Genomic DNA, 18,088 nt, shown 5'->3' on the forward strand with positions numbered 1-18,088 from the left:
TGAAATTTCAAGACGATGCAAAACTTGCTGTACTAATGTTTATCAAACAATATGTAAATAATCGATTTATCAACTCCAGATGTTTAATAAAAAAATAGACAGAATTTTTTTGATTTTTGGATATTTGTATGTATTAGTTACGGACCAAACATTTTAATATAAAATACATTGAAAGACATTTAAAATGTTTTATCGGGGTGTTGCATGATATATGTAACATGAATTTATAGCTATACTCTAGATTCTAATTAATACCTCTCTATGTTGCATGATGATATATGTAACGTGAATTTTGATAAGCAGCAGCTATACTAAATTCTAATTATTATCTGTCTCTCTGGTTTTTAGAATTGATGGGAGTTTACATAAAATGGTCCAATAGAAATCAGGGAATACCATTTTGAGAGAGTTGATTCTGTATATAGTATATTATTATGTTTGGTTTGTTTATGATCTCATAAGTTGAGAACCTATGTCTGTTTCTATAGCAACTAAAAATGCATTATCTCTATGGAAATAAACCATGATGTGTACAAACCTCTTAACCGAATCACAGTGTACCACCGATATGTACATTTTTGCTCATTGATAATTCTGTTTTTATAGTTCATTTTGATACATATCTACTTCTTTCTTTCTGAAATAAAGATACTTAAAAATAAGTTGTTCATTTGGATTTTTATTATCTCTTTATATCATCTACAGTACAGTATATAAATCACATATATCGATTCGGCCCAGGACTACTCGGCCCACTTTTAGTGGATATAAAATTATGTAGAAATAATAAGTAGTTTAAAATATGTCTCTCAAATAACAATATGTTCATAGTTTAAAAATGAAAATAGCCAAAATTATCTTGATTTTTATATGCAAGTTGCAAAATAAATCAATACAGCCGAATCGTCCCACATTCAGACAAAAGATTAGTAGTATATTGGTAGTATATCATCATATAATAATCGGAAAATGTCTTCAGTATTTTTGAATGTCCAACTTTCTCATTTTAATTGAAAGTTGTTTATTATTTTTTTAATAAACATTGAATTATTGTCTTCTATTTATATATATTGTTAATGTCGATCAACCTGGTCATCGTTATTTTCTACTATAAATTTATAGTACAGTAGCCTAGGCTATCTCTCATTAATTGAGAGATTTTTATTTTTTTAATTATTACGGTACTGTAATTCCTGAGTTTAACCAGGGAGTTGTCAAATATATATTGATATTATACATTTAAATCGAGGATCATGTGTGTTTTCGTTATATTCACTACATGCACGAGTTTTTATGGTAAAATCGAACAGAATTTAAAAGGACCAAATTTTAATTTCAAATGTTCAAATTTCGATATTTTCATCATAAAATTATTATGCAGTACGGTACTATATTGATGATAACCCAAGCGTGACGCACAGTATGTCAGTACTATATTGATGATAACCCAAGAGTGACGTACAGTAATATGTTATACTCATGTTGATGATAACCCAAGAGTGACGCACAGTAATATGTTATACTCATGTTGATGATAACCCAAGAGTGACGCACAGTAATATGTTATACTCATGTTGATGATGACCCAAGAGTGACGCACCGTAATATGTTATACTCATGTTGATGATGACCCAAGAGTGACGCACAGTAATATGTTATACTCATGTTGATGATGACCCACGAGTGACGCACAGTAATGTGTTATACTCATGTTGATGATGACCCAAGAGTGACGCACAGTAATATGTTATACTCATGTTGATGATGACCCAAGAGTGACGCACAGTAATATGTTATACTCATGTTGATGATGACCCAAGAGTGACGCACAGTAATATGTTATACTCATGTTGATGATAACTCAAGAGTGACGCACAGTAATATGTTACACCATGGAGAAATCAGTCCTAACTGATTTCTCCATGGTTATACTCATGTTGATGACCCAAGAGTGACGCACAGTAATATGTTATGCGCATGTTGATGCAATCATGTTACCATTAATAAACAATTTAATTAAACCTAATAAATTATTTTAAAATGTTTTAATCATAATCATAATGTTCAGTATTGTTATATTGTCAATCTTGTATAAATAAATGCTCTTGAAAAATCTTTAAAAACTTCAGCTTCAATTAATTTAAACAAAAATACAACATTTTGTATGCGGAAACATAATAAAATATAAAATGATTGACACTCGAACTAAAAGGTAAGTATTTTGTTTATGGAGGATCGAGAGTCAAATCAGATGCCAAATATAACGTATTGTGATATTCAAAAATCAATAGGCATGAGAAGAAACAAAACTGCTATAATAATTATTAATTTTTTCGCGTGGTAATTTTATTTGTTTTCGCGTGTTATATTATTTCGCGTTATTTTTCGTGTGGAATCTATTCCATCGATACAAAATCAATTGTTCTAGGTAGTGTTAAGAAAGGGGTGGATTCAAACATATTCATTATCACTGTTCGCTAGTATTAAACCAACATGGGTATTAGCGCACATTGGTATCAGGAGATCTAATTTTTTTTTTACATCTCCCTGGTGGTACTAAAACTTCTCACTGATTTTAATTGTATCCTATTCATGATATGTATTATAGGGCTTACCATTTCAGAAGGAAATTTTAAGTATTTTTCTAAAATAGTTTCTGTAGAATTTTGAGTGAATAAGTATAGACTTAGTATAGTAACCCTATTGTGCTTCTACAGAAAGACCTGCACTAGACTGTGGAACAGCTTTTGTGACGTCACGGCCAAAGTCAATAGCGGCATGTAATCGTGATATTAAAGTTGACCTCAAAGGGAGTGATGCGCATTTGTTGCTACGAAATGAATATTGGAATATTGAAATGAATATTGATAGTTCTTTTTGCAATTTACACATTTGTATAATCTGTATAAATTGCCCTTTTTAATATTACACATTTGTATAAGTGTGTGTAGGTACAATGCATATCAGAAAAAGTAGTATTATCTGCAATCACAAATTGCCCTTTTAATATTACAAGTTTTAGTTTTAGTAAGTACCATGTAATTGTATTGATGTTTATTTAATAATCTTTAATTGTAATTTGTAAGATAATTTATTTCAGCTTTTGGCTGCCACTGTATTTTAAATATTATTCAAAAAGAGTCTAGGTAATTTTCTAAAAATACTTTCTAGGGATTTTTGAATGGAATAATTATAGACGTCGTACGACGACGATATAATCGTGTACATTGTGTTTCAACAGAAAGACGGTTGGACCGTGGAAAAGTTTTTGTGACGTCACGACCAAAGTCAATATAGCATACATATACGTGGATTATGAATAATAATAATACACAGTATAAGTTGACGTCAAAGGGAGTGGCGCAGTTGCTGCTACAAATCGTCACATTTGACTGTATCGGTATATTGATAGTCCAGATACGAGATCCAGTTACAGTACAGTTTTAAGCCAATTGTAAGTTTACAATATTTCATTAATATAGTCTAATTTATTTGCAAAACAATAATATGAGAATATAGGCATAATTCTGATAATATGCTTCCATGTGTGGGTTGTGGTATATGTCTTGTTAATATCACTCACTGAACGTACTATTCTTGTGCCACACATAATCGTCAACAAACAGCGAGTTTGCAAAGAATTCCATCACAACAAACAATATATCATATTATAAGATAATTATAATACTTATGTATCTTTTTTATATTTAAGTACGGTCCTATACAAGGCTAACATTCAATCTCATTTTTCCAGTGATTGCCGAACCTGATCATAATCCTCGGGTGATTGCCGAACCTGATCATAATCCTCGGGTGATTGCCGAACCTGATCATAATCCTCGGCTGATTGTCGAACCTGATCATTCGGCTGATTGCTGAACCTGATCATAATCCTCGGGTGATTACCGAACCTGATCATAATCCTCGGGTGATTGCCGAACCTGATCATAATCCTCGGCTGATTACCGAACCTGATCATAATCATAAATGTAGCGGGTGTTCACTGTACTCCTCTTGCGTTCTGCGCAATTCTAACACCGCCAACTACAATAATACATTTGTATTGCAACTTAAGGAAACATTACAACAGTTGGTACTTAAGTGAAAAGGCCCTGACGACGACAAAAGAGGAAACATTGTTCATAGCAACAGACGACCTCGTTAACCTATCCAATCTTACCTTTCTTTGCTAATAATATAATGTATATACACCCTCAACAACAACGCATGCATTTTCTCGTCTTTCAATTCAGAATGTGGCTATCACAATAAACACAACAGATAAAATACTTACATTTCTGTTTTAATCATTTTACTATGCTAGTGTAATACAGTAAATTCGTTTAATCTTGACTATTCCATTTTGGTGAGGTTACTCCAATTTGTCACTGATTACTCAACCTATCCAATATAATCCAAGTACGCGTGCGAAACATAAAGAGCATTATACATTACCCGGATGCTCGTCACTAAATTGACTATGAACAAACTGCACACGATCGTTTCTTACCAAGTAAAGTTCAATACTTGGTATGAAACAATCGTCACTTCATAAGTTTGACATATTTCACCAACCCTATTGATCTAATCTAACAGACTCATACAGAGGTAAATATGTTTTAAGATAAAACCTAAATTTATCCAAATTATACCCTTATGGTCTTCTTGTTAACTTAGCATGAGGTAGTATCATTCAGGAAAGTCATTGTTAATTTAAAATTTTTTTTCTAGACAAATCGTGCAAATAAAATACGCTAAAAATGCTTTTTTTAGTCGAAAGAAAAGATACGGGACGCTGTTTGATGACATTGATAAATAATTGTGCAAACACATATGGTTTAGATTTGTTTCAACTCCTCTATAATGTGGCGCGTAGATTTGTAAAAACTAGGGCTACAAACAAGAACTGGGCAAATGGTAACATCTATAATGGCTTCTGATTCTGAATGAACGAGCAATAATAACCTTATAATACTGTATGTTTCGATGGAATGGTTAAACTTTTTTTGAATTCTCTTTTTCAACTAAAAAAATTACTATTCTATAAAAAAATGTCTACAAACGAAAATACGAATCAATATAAAATATTTATGACCGTGTTCACATTTTTTCGCCGCACTTTATGGAATGAAAGGAAAGAAATTGTGATTCCTGATGTGTGCATTTAATTGTGTTTGTTTTTTAGATACCTTGATATAATTAATGCCTATAATACTGTACATAAGCGAGCATAGCGTAATAGTTGTAATCAATCAAAACCACCTATTTTTTTTTATTGTGTTTTCATTCTTGAATATTATTTTGATTCCTACTTCTTATAATATTATGTTTTATGTATTTTATATTTGATTTTTTTTTTGTGCCACTAATTTTAAAAGGTGATATCCAATGAATTAAACAATTTTATATAACACCTACACACATTCATGTCATTTGATTGGACGATTGTATCACATGGCGTGAAATAGTATACAAATAATGAATGTTTATGAGTGCAATGGTACAAATAATGGCACGAGGTGAATGATGAAAGGTTATATCAACGAGGCAAAGCCGAGTTGATATAACCTTTCATCATTCACCAAGTGCCATTATTTGTACCATTACACGAATACAAAACATTCATTATTTGTTTTATATAACATCTAGACGTTTTTTTTTCGTACACAAAAATGTTTCAAAAAGTACTATTTAACGATCGTTGAATAGTGCGTACTATTGCACGCCATGTGACCCACATTCGTCCAATCAAATGACAGGAATTTATATAGGTGTTATATAATACGTACTATTTAACGATCGTGAAAAGGTACTTTTTTTTTATTTTTCGCGTATATCCAATACAGCACCGTCTGTTCTTTGACGCGCACCACGCGATCGCTCCTTCACAACGAGATCAGAACAATGACAACAACAGTGGCAATGACAAGAATCTATTTCGATGTTCTATAACAAATACGGTAATGAATGTTTTTATATTCGTTCTATCTCATATTTAAAACTCAAGACGATGCTGCTAGGTATATGGTAAATAACGTACGCCTATGAAAAACAAATGTACTGGTATAATGAACTGTGTGAAATCAATGATTTTTTCCATTTTTGGTCCAACTGAATAAAACATAATAAAATGAGAGCATTATTTCTATAATACAATCAAATAATGTTCTATTATGCTTATTAATATTCTGAAAATGTGTACAATTCAAAAAGTATTTTTAAAAACGGTAGAAAAAAAACATTTCTATCGAAGTTGCTAAAATCAGTAAGAAAGTAAAATTCGACAAAATTAAATTTATTATTATTCTTTACAGATTCAAAATGGATGAAAATGTTGTAGAATTCCAAACATTTCTGAGTGAACTCAGTGAACACTATTCTGGTGTAAAGATGCGATGGCTGAGAATGCTTCTATTTGGTATTATACCCATTGGAACTCTTGATGAAAAATCAGCCCTAGTTTTATTTAATCAACTGACTGAACGTGGATTGATTTCCAAAACTGATTTGAAGCTGTTGTCGGACATTGCTGAAGTAACCATGATGGCCTTAGCAACAAAACGCATAGACAAATATAAGAACACTATCCAAAGTAGCGATACAGCAGGTGTAGGATTAACAGCATATCGCAGAGCAATGTTTAATGTGCTAACTAACACTGACGAAGACGATTTGATGACGGTTATTGGTTTCTACAAACTGCGTGACTACAAATACAACAACATATGGGATGTTGTATATCACATTGAGAAAGCCGGACGCTTGAATTCACAAGACGACGTTGACACTTTTGCAAAGCGTATAAACCAACATGCACAAAGTTTTCTAAAAGGTAGATTGCCACATTATTATACATAATACACTTACTTGAGATCATTTTGATTTAAATAGAACCTAATGTAGGCCTTTTTCAGTAATTTGCCTTTGGCTATCATTTCTAATAATTTAATCGTTTCAAATTAATTCATTAAACAAAATAACATCCGAGTCGAACAAAAGTGCATGTCTTTTTTCAGTAGTTTGCCTTTGGCGCTTCATGAATTAATATAATAATAATAATAATAATAATAATAATAATAATAAATACTGAAAAGATGAGGGCGTATCAATTTGATCACTGCATGGTGCGCGTGCGTACAATTGAGGGATTGGCGCTGTCTACCGTACCACGCCGAGAGTGTTAAAGAGTCACTATCCAACAATACCATGACAGCCCCAGCATTCTAATGGTTGGACATCTGCATATAAAGCAGAAGGTTCCCGGTTCAAATCTCGGTTGGGGGGATTTTTTCTCTTTCTTACAGATTTCAACTTTATCGTTTCAAATAAACAAAACAACATCCATTTAAGTCGCAATAAAGGTGCAATTGTTAGAACATATATATTTCTGTTATGTTAGTTATATTTCTTATTACACGATGAAACATAATTTATGTTGAATTAATGTTTCCAATAGTTGAATTATTTGAGGTATAGAACATTCATTGTAATGTACCGCATAATTTTGCTCTCAATCGGTAGTTTTTTTTTAGGTAGAATATTGTCAAATTTTTTCTTATTATTTTCTTATTAAAACAGGGCAAGTGGCAACCAATAGTAATGAAGACCAAGGAATGCGAAAAGAGGGTAAATCAGAAACAGGTTTGTTGCTTTCAGAATAATAACATTTAAACAAAATCTTTTTTAATGTTTAATTATAATCTGACCCCATGTTGAACGATATAGCATATTTCCGACACCTCCTGATGGATATTAAATTGTGTTTGCCGCCCTCTATAAATTCGTCTATACTACAATCAATGAAAAAACGAACAACAATTATAATAACTTCATTAACCAAATACTGTGTGATTAAATTTTCTGTAGCAAAAAAACATTCTTAATAGACTAAAAACATGAGATTATCTAGCCCTGCAAAAACATAAATAAATAGTTAACATGATTACATTCATATTCATTTAGTAAAAACACTGCTTAATGGATCAATTGATAATCGGCAATAATAATATTAATAATGTTTTCCAAAATAAAATATATTCAGAAAAGATAGACTTTAGTTATTTTTCTTTAACAGATGAGAAAGTGTCGACGACTTTTAAAGAAGAACAAGGAAAGCGAAGAGAATATAATGACTCCGCCTCACGACGAAACAGAAAATCTGTCTTTGTTACTTTTTTCAAAAGATTTGGCTTGAAAAAATCAGATTCAAGTGAGTTACTTCAGTTATTATGCATTAACATAATAATATGGTATTTGAATGCAATAATTGTACACACACGGTTTCCTATTTAGAAAGTATATTAAGTAAAAATGAGTTGTTTGATTGGTTTAGATAGATTTAAAAATTTATTTTTGAAATAAAGTTTATTAAATAAAATCACATCTCAATTTTGTTCATTTAATCATAATTAATTTGAAAATAACATGTCTAAACAATTCATGAGATTTTGTAATCAAATTCAATAGTAGTAATTGACTATTTTCATCCTGATGTACTGTAGAATTACAATCCGAATATTAACTCAAACACAGTTTAAAGTTTAGTTCTGATTAATTATATATTTTGTTTGCCGCCCTCTATAATCCCTTTTATTTTCATGGACACACGTCACACTCACAGATACTGTAGTATTAATTATAAAATGCACAGTTGTATATGCCATTTGACATACAATTGTGGATGATGATAAATGAATGTGATTATGACGTAGATTGTGAGTTTAGTTTCACTCATAAACGTCCATGCAACAAATAGCCTACCTAATAATAACATTTATTAAAACAGGGCAAGTGGCAACCAGTAGTAATGAAAAACAAGGAATGCCAAAAGATGTTAAATCAGAAACAGGTTAGTTACTATAATTTTGCTCTCAATCGGTAGTTTTTTAGGTAGTATTATTATTTCATTTTTGTTCTTATTATTATTTTATTATTAAAACAGAGCAAGTGACAACCAGTTATATTGGGCCTAATAAAGAACAAGGAATGCGAGAAGAGGTTAAACCAGAAACAGGTGAGTTACTAATAATGTACCGTAAAATTTTGCTCTCAATTTTATGGTAGTACAGGTATAATTATTTCATTTTTTTTTATTATGTGATTATTAAAACAGGGCAAGTGGCGACCAGTAGTAGGCATAATGAACAAGGAATTCGAAAAGAGGTTAAATCAGAAACAGGTTAGAATTGCTTTCAGAATAATATTTAAACAAAACCATTTTGAACAACGATAAACAATTATAGGAAGCTGGTTAACATCATAATAAGTAACTTGACTCATATTATACACATTATACCTTTACACAGAAATACCTAGCTTTAAATTTATGATTATTTATGATTTATTGTGGGAGGACTCAGTTGCCCTCAAAAGAATATGTCTACAAAAACCACGAAACTACTTAAACAATGTGAACTTCACAACAAGTTACAATTACGTTCTTACAAACTACAGTATAGACAAACAGTTACAAGATAATCAGAAATCTGCCGAGGTTCCCTCATCATAAATATTGCACACTCTGAATGCTCTCGGCGGTACATGACACACTGTTATTGGAGCGGAATTAAGAATTTTACAGCTGTAACTGGCAAGAAATGATTTGGGAGGATTTTATTACTTTTAATACACTAAACTTACAGAGTAGCCTACGGCCCTGAAAGTTAATTTTTGTTTACTGCCCACTGTTGAGAATATTGTCACGCCTTCTCTGATGGATTAAAAATTGTGTTTGTCGCCCTCTATAATTCCGCCTATACAACACACAATGAAGAAACGAAAGTTGCACAATAACTTAATTAACCACAAAGTGTGTGATTATAGTTTCTGATACTGGCGAAAAAAAACAGCAATAATATATACAAGAGGAAATTTAAAAGTGAATACTTGGCCTCATACTACATTTCTATAACAATCAAACATTCTTAATGCATTAAAAACATTAGATGAGTAGTAGTAATTAGTGTTTATTTTTGATTAATATATGTAACTTTACTTTCTATGGTCCATAGATTCCGAAATAAAAGATTGAATAAATAATCAAATCACATCGTCTTACTTCAATTTTGCTCATTTAATTATAATTAATTTGAAATAAAAGACTATAATTGTATATATGCCATTTTGCATAATATTGTGGATAATCATAAATAAATGTAAATAAATCATAAACATCTTACGTAACAAATAGCATTTTAACTTAATAAAATACATGTATATGGTATTAAAAAAAACAACATGTCATACCCTGGGTCGTGTGTCATTTAACTCTGTTCACGAAATAACAAAGAATAAAATACGCAAAATCAACTAATTTTAATATTGCAAACCAGTTAATTGTAATTTAGGATAAATGGCAAGGTTTTAAATTAAATTAATTCGTACACGCGTGCAATATTTCTGAATAAAGCAAATTTATTTATAATTTTACTTCCCTATTAAATGAAATGTCAAAACTATCACTTTGAACTCAATTTCTATTATATCTGTTATTTGTTATTGCTTTCATATTAAGAACAAAAGTTGTACTGAGATGCCTGAAAAATCTTTATTTTGTTTTACTACTTTACAACTCATTTTTTATATCAACTACAAAAAAAAAAAAATTAATATATGCGTGTTACAACGCTAATGTCGTAAACAGTGAAATATCAGCTTCAGTAAAAACCTCCAGCTAGCTACTAATATTGAAACATCAACAGCTTATGTAGTAAATAAAAAAAAACAAAACAACATCTACTGTAGTTATTGGAGTAACAAAATTGCCTCATAGTTAATGTAGTTGCTATGGAGACAGCTGGAGGTTTTAGCATAAGCTGTGGATTGCTCTACATTAAACGGTTGTTACGATTTGCTGGCGACCACCAGTCGTTTAATCATGGAGGTACAGTATAAAATAATAATAATATTTTATACCTCCATGCTTTAACCGAGTTTTATTTCTGATTGATAATAAATTGTGTTTGTCGCCCTCTATATTATTTACTTGGTTTACTACTTCGGCGCGGCTCCAGCACTTCTTATTGTATTACAATACTAGAAATTACAAGGCCCTTATTAAATAAAATAAATTTATTTTACTAAAATATTGTTTTTGCCATTTTTCTTCGCATCTAGACAAGATTGAAGAATATCTGCTTCAAAGACAAAAGAAATTGTGTAGCCAGGCCAGTATATTTACACCAGAAACAATGCGTGATAGATACAAAGTTGACATTTCGCAGATGTTCACTGATTTAGAACTACTGAAAGAAGGTGACAAGAATGAAGGCTGCAAGCCAACAACATTAACAGAAGTGGTAGATGTTATCAGCTCCACACCTGGATGTAGAGCTCTTATAGATGGAGAGGGTGGGATAGGTAAAACTACCATATTAAGGCATTTATCATACAACTGGGCTACGGCTACACAATCGATTAAAGCATTTGAAGGCAAAATTGTATTTCTTTTAAGTGTACGTGATTTAGACAAAGATGATAACATTTCCAATCTCATTGTAAAGCAACTGGATATGGAAGATTTTAATTTAAAAACAGATCTCCCAGAGGACCCACGGTTAATTAAGAAATTCATAAACAAACATGACGATAAAGTTGTACTGCTACTAGATGGGTTAGACGAATTGAGATTTAATAATCCGAGCATAATTAGTCTGTTCAAAAAGAACAACCTAGAAGAAAGTACCGTGATACTTACTTCACGATCAGAAAACATAGACGAATTCGTAAAAGAGAGTAACGTACATGTAAGAGTTAATGGATTTAATAACAAGAGCATAGGAAAGTACATTGACAAACATTTTGAGTATTTTGAAAAATCACAATTGGGAAAATCCCTTAAAAAGGAATTAGATATTGACACGTATCTTGAAACAGTTAGGCCTACGTTCATGCAGCTTAAACATCCTGAAGCGTACGCAATGTGCAAAAACCCGATGCTACTTCTTTCACTCTGTATATTGTGGGAAGATAATCAAAGTCTCCCCGAAGATAAAACTGACCTCTTCAAAGAACTCTTTCGTAGTATTTTGAATCAGTTCAACAAACGAGAAAACATAACAAAGATTTCTGAATTTGAAAAAACACCAGTGAAGTATGTAAATGCTATGATTTTATTAGGGAAATTTATGTATGATAGCTTAAAAGTAAACCAACTTTCAATAAACAAAACGGATTTGACTAAACATTCGAACAAAGCTATGGTTGATATGGCCTTAAAACTCGGGTTCGTTTACGAAGAAGCGCCAATTTCAAAATCTAAATTTGATAACATTTTTATGCCTCCTCACAAATTGATAGTAGAGTCATTGGTGGGATTATACTTGTGCAAATTATGTGAAAGTGAAGGTATGGAGAATGAGTGCTCAGATGTACGAACATTACTTACACCATTGGATGATGATGAGTGGGAGGTGATACGAGAGAGTGAGCATTTATACAGAGCGAGAGAGTTTGCAATTGGTTTCCTTGGTGATAAAGCTGGCGGTTTCCTCAAGCACTGGGTTACAAATAGTTTGTCAACATATCGCAATCTGCCGAGAAATTTAAACTTTGTTAAAAAACAACATAAAGATGCTGTGGTAAATGAATTAATTAATCACATGACAAGCAAAGATTTCGAAATAAATAATCATTTGGATGATATATCTACCTCCATAAGAATGTTGATTGATTACATTAGTCCAGGTGTACAATGTGACGGGCATTTCATACGTCTAATTATGCAATTGTATTGTATGCGATATGATCGTGATAGTGTCGATGTCTTTTGTAGTAAGATGGCACGTGAGCGAAAGGGAAGAGTTATTGCACACATTTTAGGCATTGAAGATAAATGTGACTGGGTTTTGATTCGGAATCTATCACGTGATGTATTTCATGACTTTGTATCAGAATGTTCTCTCAAACAAGTTCAATTAGCATTATCTCATCTCACTATCTCTGGTAGTAACCTTCACAACATTGATGTTAATTCAATGTCTTCATTACTCATTATGTGTCCTAAGCTGAGGGACCTTGTCATGATTAATTGCAATCTATCAGCTGATGTCATTCGTCACGTGTCTGAAAAGTGTTCAATAAGAAATATTACATTTTATCATTAGTTAGTTTTCACTGATAACGTATGTTACTTCTACTATAAAACAAACACATTTTTAAATCTCGCAGCAAGCAGGTGTCAATTTTCAATATCGCAAATAATTGCAATTCTAACATTAAATTTGTATTCAATATAAAAACGACCTTTTATGTATAAATCGTATAGTAGATTAAATCAATATGATAATCTAAAACAATAGCTTTTATAAAATGTTTTTAAACATTTTATTTTGCCATACTTCTTACCTTCATCGACGGAGCGCGCGCGCGTACTTCCGCACGCGGCACTCTAGCAACGCAAGTAATAATTATTAACAGCTGTAGCAATGCAGATAAACAAGAATGTTTGTTTCTTATTCATTATAATCTTTATAATAAGCTGTGCTGCCATATTTAATGTAAATTATTCTTTTATAATAATGCAATGTTTTTTACTTGATATATTGTATAGAATTGGTTGTGCGTGTTTTAAAGTAATTATGTGATAATATTATATTAAATGTAATTAATACAACTCTTTATAATTAGGTTGGATGGTTAAAAACTAAAAGTAAAGTGGTACAACTTGAAACTACAAAACATAACATGAACATAGTGATGAAACGTAATTTGTTATCAAAAGCAGTTTTATTAAATGAAAACGTAATTAGAAATTATATTAACAAATAAACACATTATTAGATGTCTTTGGCACAGTAACAACAACAAAACAAAGTTGTAGTAGAATTTGTAAAACTAAAAATAACAAAAATAAAACAATGAAGACATTATATAATATAGTTTGATATCAATGATTAGTTTCATTGCTGTGTTTTTAAATATATTTTTTGATGTAGACTTATTTGTTATGATGTAGAAATAGTGAAATATAATTAAGTATAAAATAAATTTAAGGGTGAAAATATATAGATTGGAATAATTAAAAGTTCTACTTAATTTTCAGATATATTTGTGTACAGTCTTTGATTTTCTTTATGTTGTAAGAGTAATAACACTTGGTGTTAACAATAGTTTAAACCTGAACACTGTGCTGACTTGTAATAACACTTGGTGTTAACAATAGTTTAAACCTGAACACTGTGCTGACTTGTAATAACACTTGGTGTTAACAATAGTTTAAACCTGAACACTGTGCTGTGCCGAAAATAACAGTAACTACTTGCATAGAACTAAATGTCATAAATACCATTAACAATCCCAGATTTCAATTTGTGCAATATTGGGTATACAGTATGTGAACCCAGTACTGAGATCTTTAACTCCATGACATTCTCATCGCACGATTCCAGAACCTTAAACACTTCATTCTCCTTTACTGGTTTCAATTTTTTTCCCGCGTTATTCCCAACAAGGCGCTGAGATCCAATAGGAGCTCAAGATCTGCGTCGCTGATGACAGTTTTTGATAATGCCAGAGTGATCAGTGGAGCGTAACACTTTTAGTGGTTCCATGGGATCCATCACAGCTTTTGAGTCTCTCACCATAGTTTTACTGCCTTTGAATTTACCTAAAAAAAACAAGATAATGAATTTTTGAAATGAATGAGAACAATCAATGCCTAGAAGTTTGCATACTACTGTAGAAGTCTATAAAACAATATGATTAGTTTAACGTATCATTTGAATAAACGCCCCGGGCGTTTATTGTTCAGGAGGGTTTTTAGGGAGGTGTGAAAGACAAAACTGACCTTGATGAATGACCATCTTCTCCAGCTTCTTTTTTGCAGCTGCTCTCTCCACTATCTTCTGGTCAATGGTGTTAATGGTCACTAACCTGTAGACAATCACTGGCTTTTCTTTACCAATTCTGTGGCATCTATCTTGGGCTTGTAGATCTGACTGTGGATTCTATAATATAACTATAAATGCTACTTTACAATGTATTGAAAGTCACTACACTAAAACAAACATTACACCACAAGCTTGTGACTAATTATTATAACATGGGTTCAAGGATGAAGACGCGCTGAAATGAGTCACTAGTGCGCTCTTTATTTTTTCACTATCACGCACTTGAGTGCAAAAAGTGCGCCGCAAAAAAGTATATTGCACTCTGTGTGTAAATCGTATGGCAGATTATTGATCACGCTGTAGTAAAATGTAGTAATTATTTATTTAACTTACCCAATCACTGTCATATATAATGGCTGTGTCAGCTGTTGTCAAGTTGATGCCTACCCAATCACTGTCATATATAATGACTGTGTCAGCTGTTGTCAAGTTGATGCCTAACCCACCAGCTCTTGTTGAAAGCAGAAAGATGAAATAATCATGATCATTGCTAAAATTACTAGTCTGAGAAAGATAATAACACAACTTTCTTCCACTAATTTTGAATAATTGAGACAAACAAACATGGTTTGTGGCTGCTACAACCAACTGATATATAATTAGGTGGACATTTGGTAAAAATTAAGACAAACACATTTTCCATTTTTTCTCAGTCAAAACATTCATTATACTAATTAACATAATAAAGCAGTAGTTGCTAAAATCAGAATGTGTGTATCAACTTAATTCAGTATCATTTATATTTACAAGTTCTTCCAAATAATTCTAAATTTCTTCATCTTCACCATGCGGGTGCTTACATGTTGTTGTCTCTCAGCAAAAGCCATGCTGCCATCTAGACGACAGTAGTTGTGGTTTCTTAAGTGGCAGTAATCTTCAAGTATGTCAAGCATTGAGGTCATCTGGGAAAAGATGAGGACCTACAGACAAACAGATCAAACATTGAGGTCATCTGGGAAAAGATAAGGACCTATAGACAGACAAATATATCAGACATTGAGGTCATCTGGGAAAAGATAAGGACCTATAGACAGACAAATATATCAGACATTGAGGTCATCTGGGAAAAGATGAGGACCTATAGACAGACAAATATATCAGACATTGAGGTCATCTGGGAAAAGATGAGGACCTACAGACAAACAGACAAACAGATCAAACATGGAGGTCATCTGGGAAAAGATAAGGACCTATAGACAAACAGATCAGACATGGAGGTCATCTGGGAAAAGATGAGGACCTACAGACAAACAGACATATAATTCAGATGTTTTTACAAAATAATCTGGTACCAATTGCCAATTTCATTAACTGATTGCATTCTTTAAAACTAACATGAATATTTAAGATTGATACCTTGTGTCCACGCTTCTTTAGTTCAGGTAACATTCTCGCCAACACTAAAAGCTTTCCGCATGACTTGACAAAATCCTCGTCAACTTTGAACTGTTGCGTGACCGGATCAAGTGGATATTCCAGTAGGTAAGGATGGTTACAGCATTTTCTTAGTTGCATTACAATGTTTTGAAGCTTAATATTAACTACTGATTCTGTATTTGATGGGGTCACACCAGGTGCAGTTGGTTCTCTGAAATAAATAATAAAAGGGGCATAAAGTAATGTACTCATGGATGTTGTAGTGGTTGAGGTGGACAGGGATACCCTCTCACCAGATGCAGTCGCTTCTCTGAAATAAATAATAAAAGGGGCATAAAGTAATGTACTCATGGATGTTGTAGTGGTTGAGGTGGACAGGGATACCCTCTCACCAGGTGCAGTAGCTTCTCTGAAATAAATAATAAAAGGGGCATAAAGTAATGTACTCATGGATGTTGTAGTGGTTGAGGTGGACAGGGATACCCTCTCACCAGGTGCAGTTGGTTCTCTGAAATAAATAATAAAAGGAGTATAAAGTAATGTATTCATGGATGTTGTAGTGGTTGAGGTGGACAGGGATACCCTCTCACCAGATGCAGTCGCTTCTCTGAAATAAATAATAAAAGGGGCATAAAGTAATGTATTCATGGATGTTGTAGTGGTTGAGGTGGACAGGGATACCCTCTCACCAGATGCAGTCGCTTCTCTGAAATAAATAATAAAAGGGGCATAAAGTAATGTATTCATGGATGTTGTAGTGGTTGAGGTGGACAGGGATACCCTCTCACCAGATGCAGTCGCTTCTCTGAAATAAATAATAAAAGGGGCATAAAGTAATGTACTCATGGATGTTGTAGTGGTGGAGGTAGACAGGGATACCCTCTCACCAGGTGCTAAGCATCTGTTCCGACTACAGGACATAGATATAGCACTAACCAACACCATACTACAAAGAATAATTTCAACAAAGCACTCACCCCATGCCACCTGAATACAACAAAATATTTTTTCCATTCAATCTTAACTTGTTGGTACTTACGCCTAGACTTCTCTACTACAACTATTGTAAACTCACTTGGCAAATGTGTCTCTAATCTTTTTGTACCAATCTTCAACATCATCAGATTCCTCAGTTTCATTAAATACAATGGAGCAGTCGACCGTTTTAGAGCATCCTCTCTTGGGTCGACCTTTTGGGGGTCTATGTTACCTCTTCTTTTTTCTGTGGAACAAAAGGACGCCAAGATGAGTGACAACAACATTCTTTTTATATACACTTCAATAGTTTGGAACTTAATAACATAAGGCACCTAAACAAACTATAGAAAGTGTGGCACTCGATTTTTTAACTTTTAGTTATCAACCAATCATTGGCTAATTCCTACTGCAATTTTTCAGCTGCAGAATCTCGCCTCATTTATTTTAGCAGGTGTTTCTTATTTCATGTTAACTAACCCTAGATACTCTGGCTTGTAGGCAGCTAGGTTGATTATAACAGAGCAATGGCACATGATACACTGTTCTTACCTTGGGTTTGACCTTATCAATAATTGACCTGTCTAGAGTTGATGTGTAGAATTCTTGTTGAATACTCATCATTGGTGCATTTACAATGATCTCTTTCTTTGGGGGTATTGTCAGGTCAACATCTGTCTTTAAGCGTCGTAATAAAAATGGCGTCAAGATCTATAAGATAAAAACAGTTTTAATACAGAATAAAATTACAAACAGAAAATATCAACATTAATCTGTGCATGCATTTAAGCCCAGTATAATCTGTTCCAATCTCATCGGGACTATAATTGGTCGATTTAACGTTCGGT

General features: G+C 32.5%; 2 protein-coding genes across 4 annotated transcripts in view; one reads left to right on the forward strand and one right to left on the reverse strand.

The window, feature by feature from the left end:
• The first annotated feature begins 3,258 nt into the window (after window positions 1–3,258).
• LOC140044528 (uncharacterized) lies at window positions 3,259–14,009 on the forward strand. Of its 3 annotated transcripts, XM_072089077.1 has the most exons (9): window positions 3,259–3,454; window positions 5,847–5,960; window positions 6,315–6,832; window positions 7,579–7,641; window positions 8,075–8,209; window positions 8,786–8,848; window positions 8,942–9,013; window positions 9,113–9,178; window positions 11,116–14,009. In XM_072089077.1, exons 3-9 carry the CDS (start codon window positions 6,322–6,324, stop codon window positions 13,101–13,103), a joined length of 2,898 nt encoding a protein of 965 aa, XP_071945178.1. In that variant the 5' UTR covers window positions 3,259–3,454; window positions 5,847–5,960; window positions 6,315–6,321; the 3' UTR covers window positions 13,104–14,009. The 3 variants fall into 3 exon arrangements, with proteins under 3 accessions (XP_071945178.1, XP_071945179.1, XP_071945180.1); XM_072089078.1 differs by lacking the exon at window positions 5,847–5,960; XM_072089079.1 differs by lacking the exons at window positions 8,786–8,848; window positions 8,942–9,013; window positions 9,113–9,178.
• The window catches only part of LOC140044531 (lymphoid-specific helicase-like), a 41,747-nt gene continuing 37,621 nt past the window's right edge, over window positions 13,963–18,088 (reverse strand). The window contains 9 exon segments of the mRNA XM_072089081.1: window positions 13,963–14,438; window positions 14,441–14,495; window positions 14,497–14,605; window positions 14,786–14,945; window positions 15,276–15,392; window positions 15,689–15,808; window positions 16,245–16,476; window positions 17,341–17,487; window positions 17,793–17,951. Coding sequence (XP_071945182.1) covers window positions 14,268–14,438; window positions 14,441–14,495; window positions 14,497–14,605; window positions 14,786–14,945; window positions 15,276–15,392; window positions 15,689–15,808; window positions 16,245–16,403 — 891 coding nt within the window. The 5' untranslated portion in view covers window positions 16,404–16,476; window positions 17,341–17,487; window positions 17,793–17,951 and the 3' untranslated portion in view covers window positions 13,963–14,267.

Source organism: Antedon mediterranea, chromosome 3, assembly GCF_964355755.1.
Source record: "Antedon mediterranea chromosome 3, ecAntMedi1.1, whole genome shotgun sequence".
In the NCBI taxonomy this organism is placed as follows: Eukaryota; Metazoa; Echinodermata; class Crinoidea; order Comatulida; family Antedonidae; genus Antedon; species Antedon mediterranea.

What these genes read in the sequence shown, in the direction of transcription:
- LOC140044528 (XM_072089077.1), top strand. Translation starts at nt 6,322, where the DNA reads ATGGATGAAAATGTTGTAGAATTCCAAACATTTCTGAGTGAACTCAGT. An exon ending in AGATGTTAAATCAGAAACAG is followed by an intron (nt 8,849 to 8,941) that starts GTTAGTTACTAT and finishes TTATTAAAACAG; the next exon opens with AGCAAGTGACAACCAGTTAT. An exon ending in AGAGGTTAAATCAGAAACAG is followed by an intron (nt 9,179 to 11,115) that starts GTTAGAATTGCT and finishes CTTCGCATCTAG; the next exon opens with ACAAGATTGAAGAATATCTG.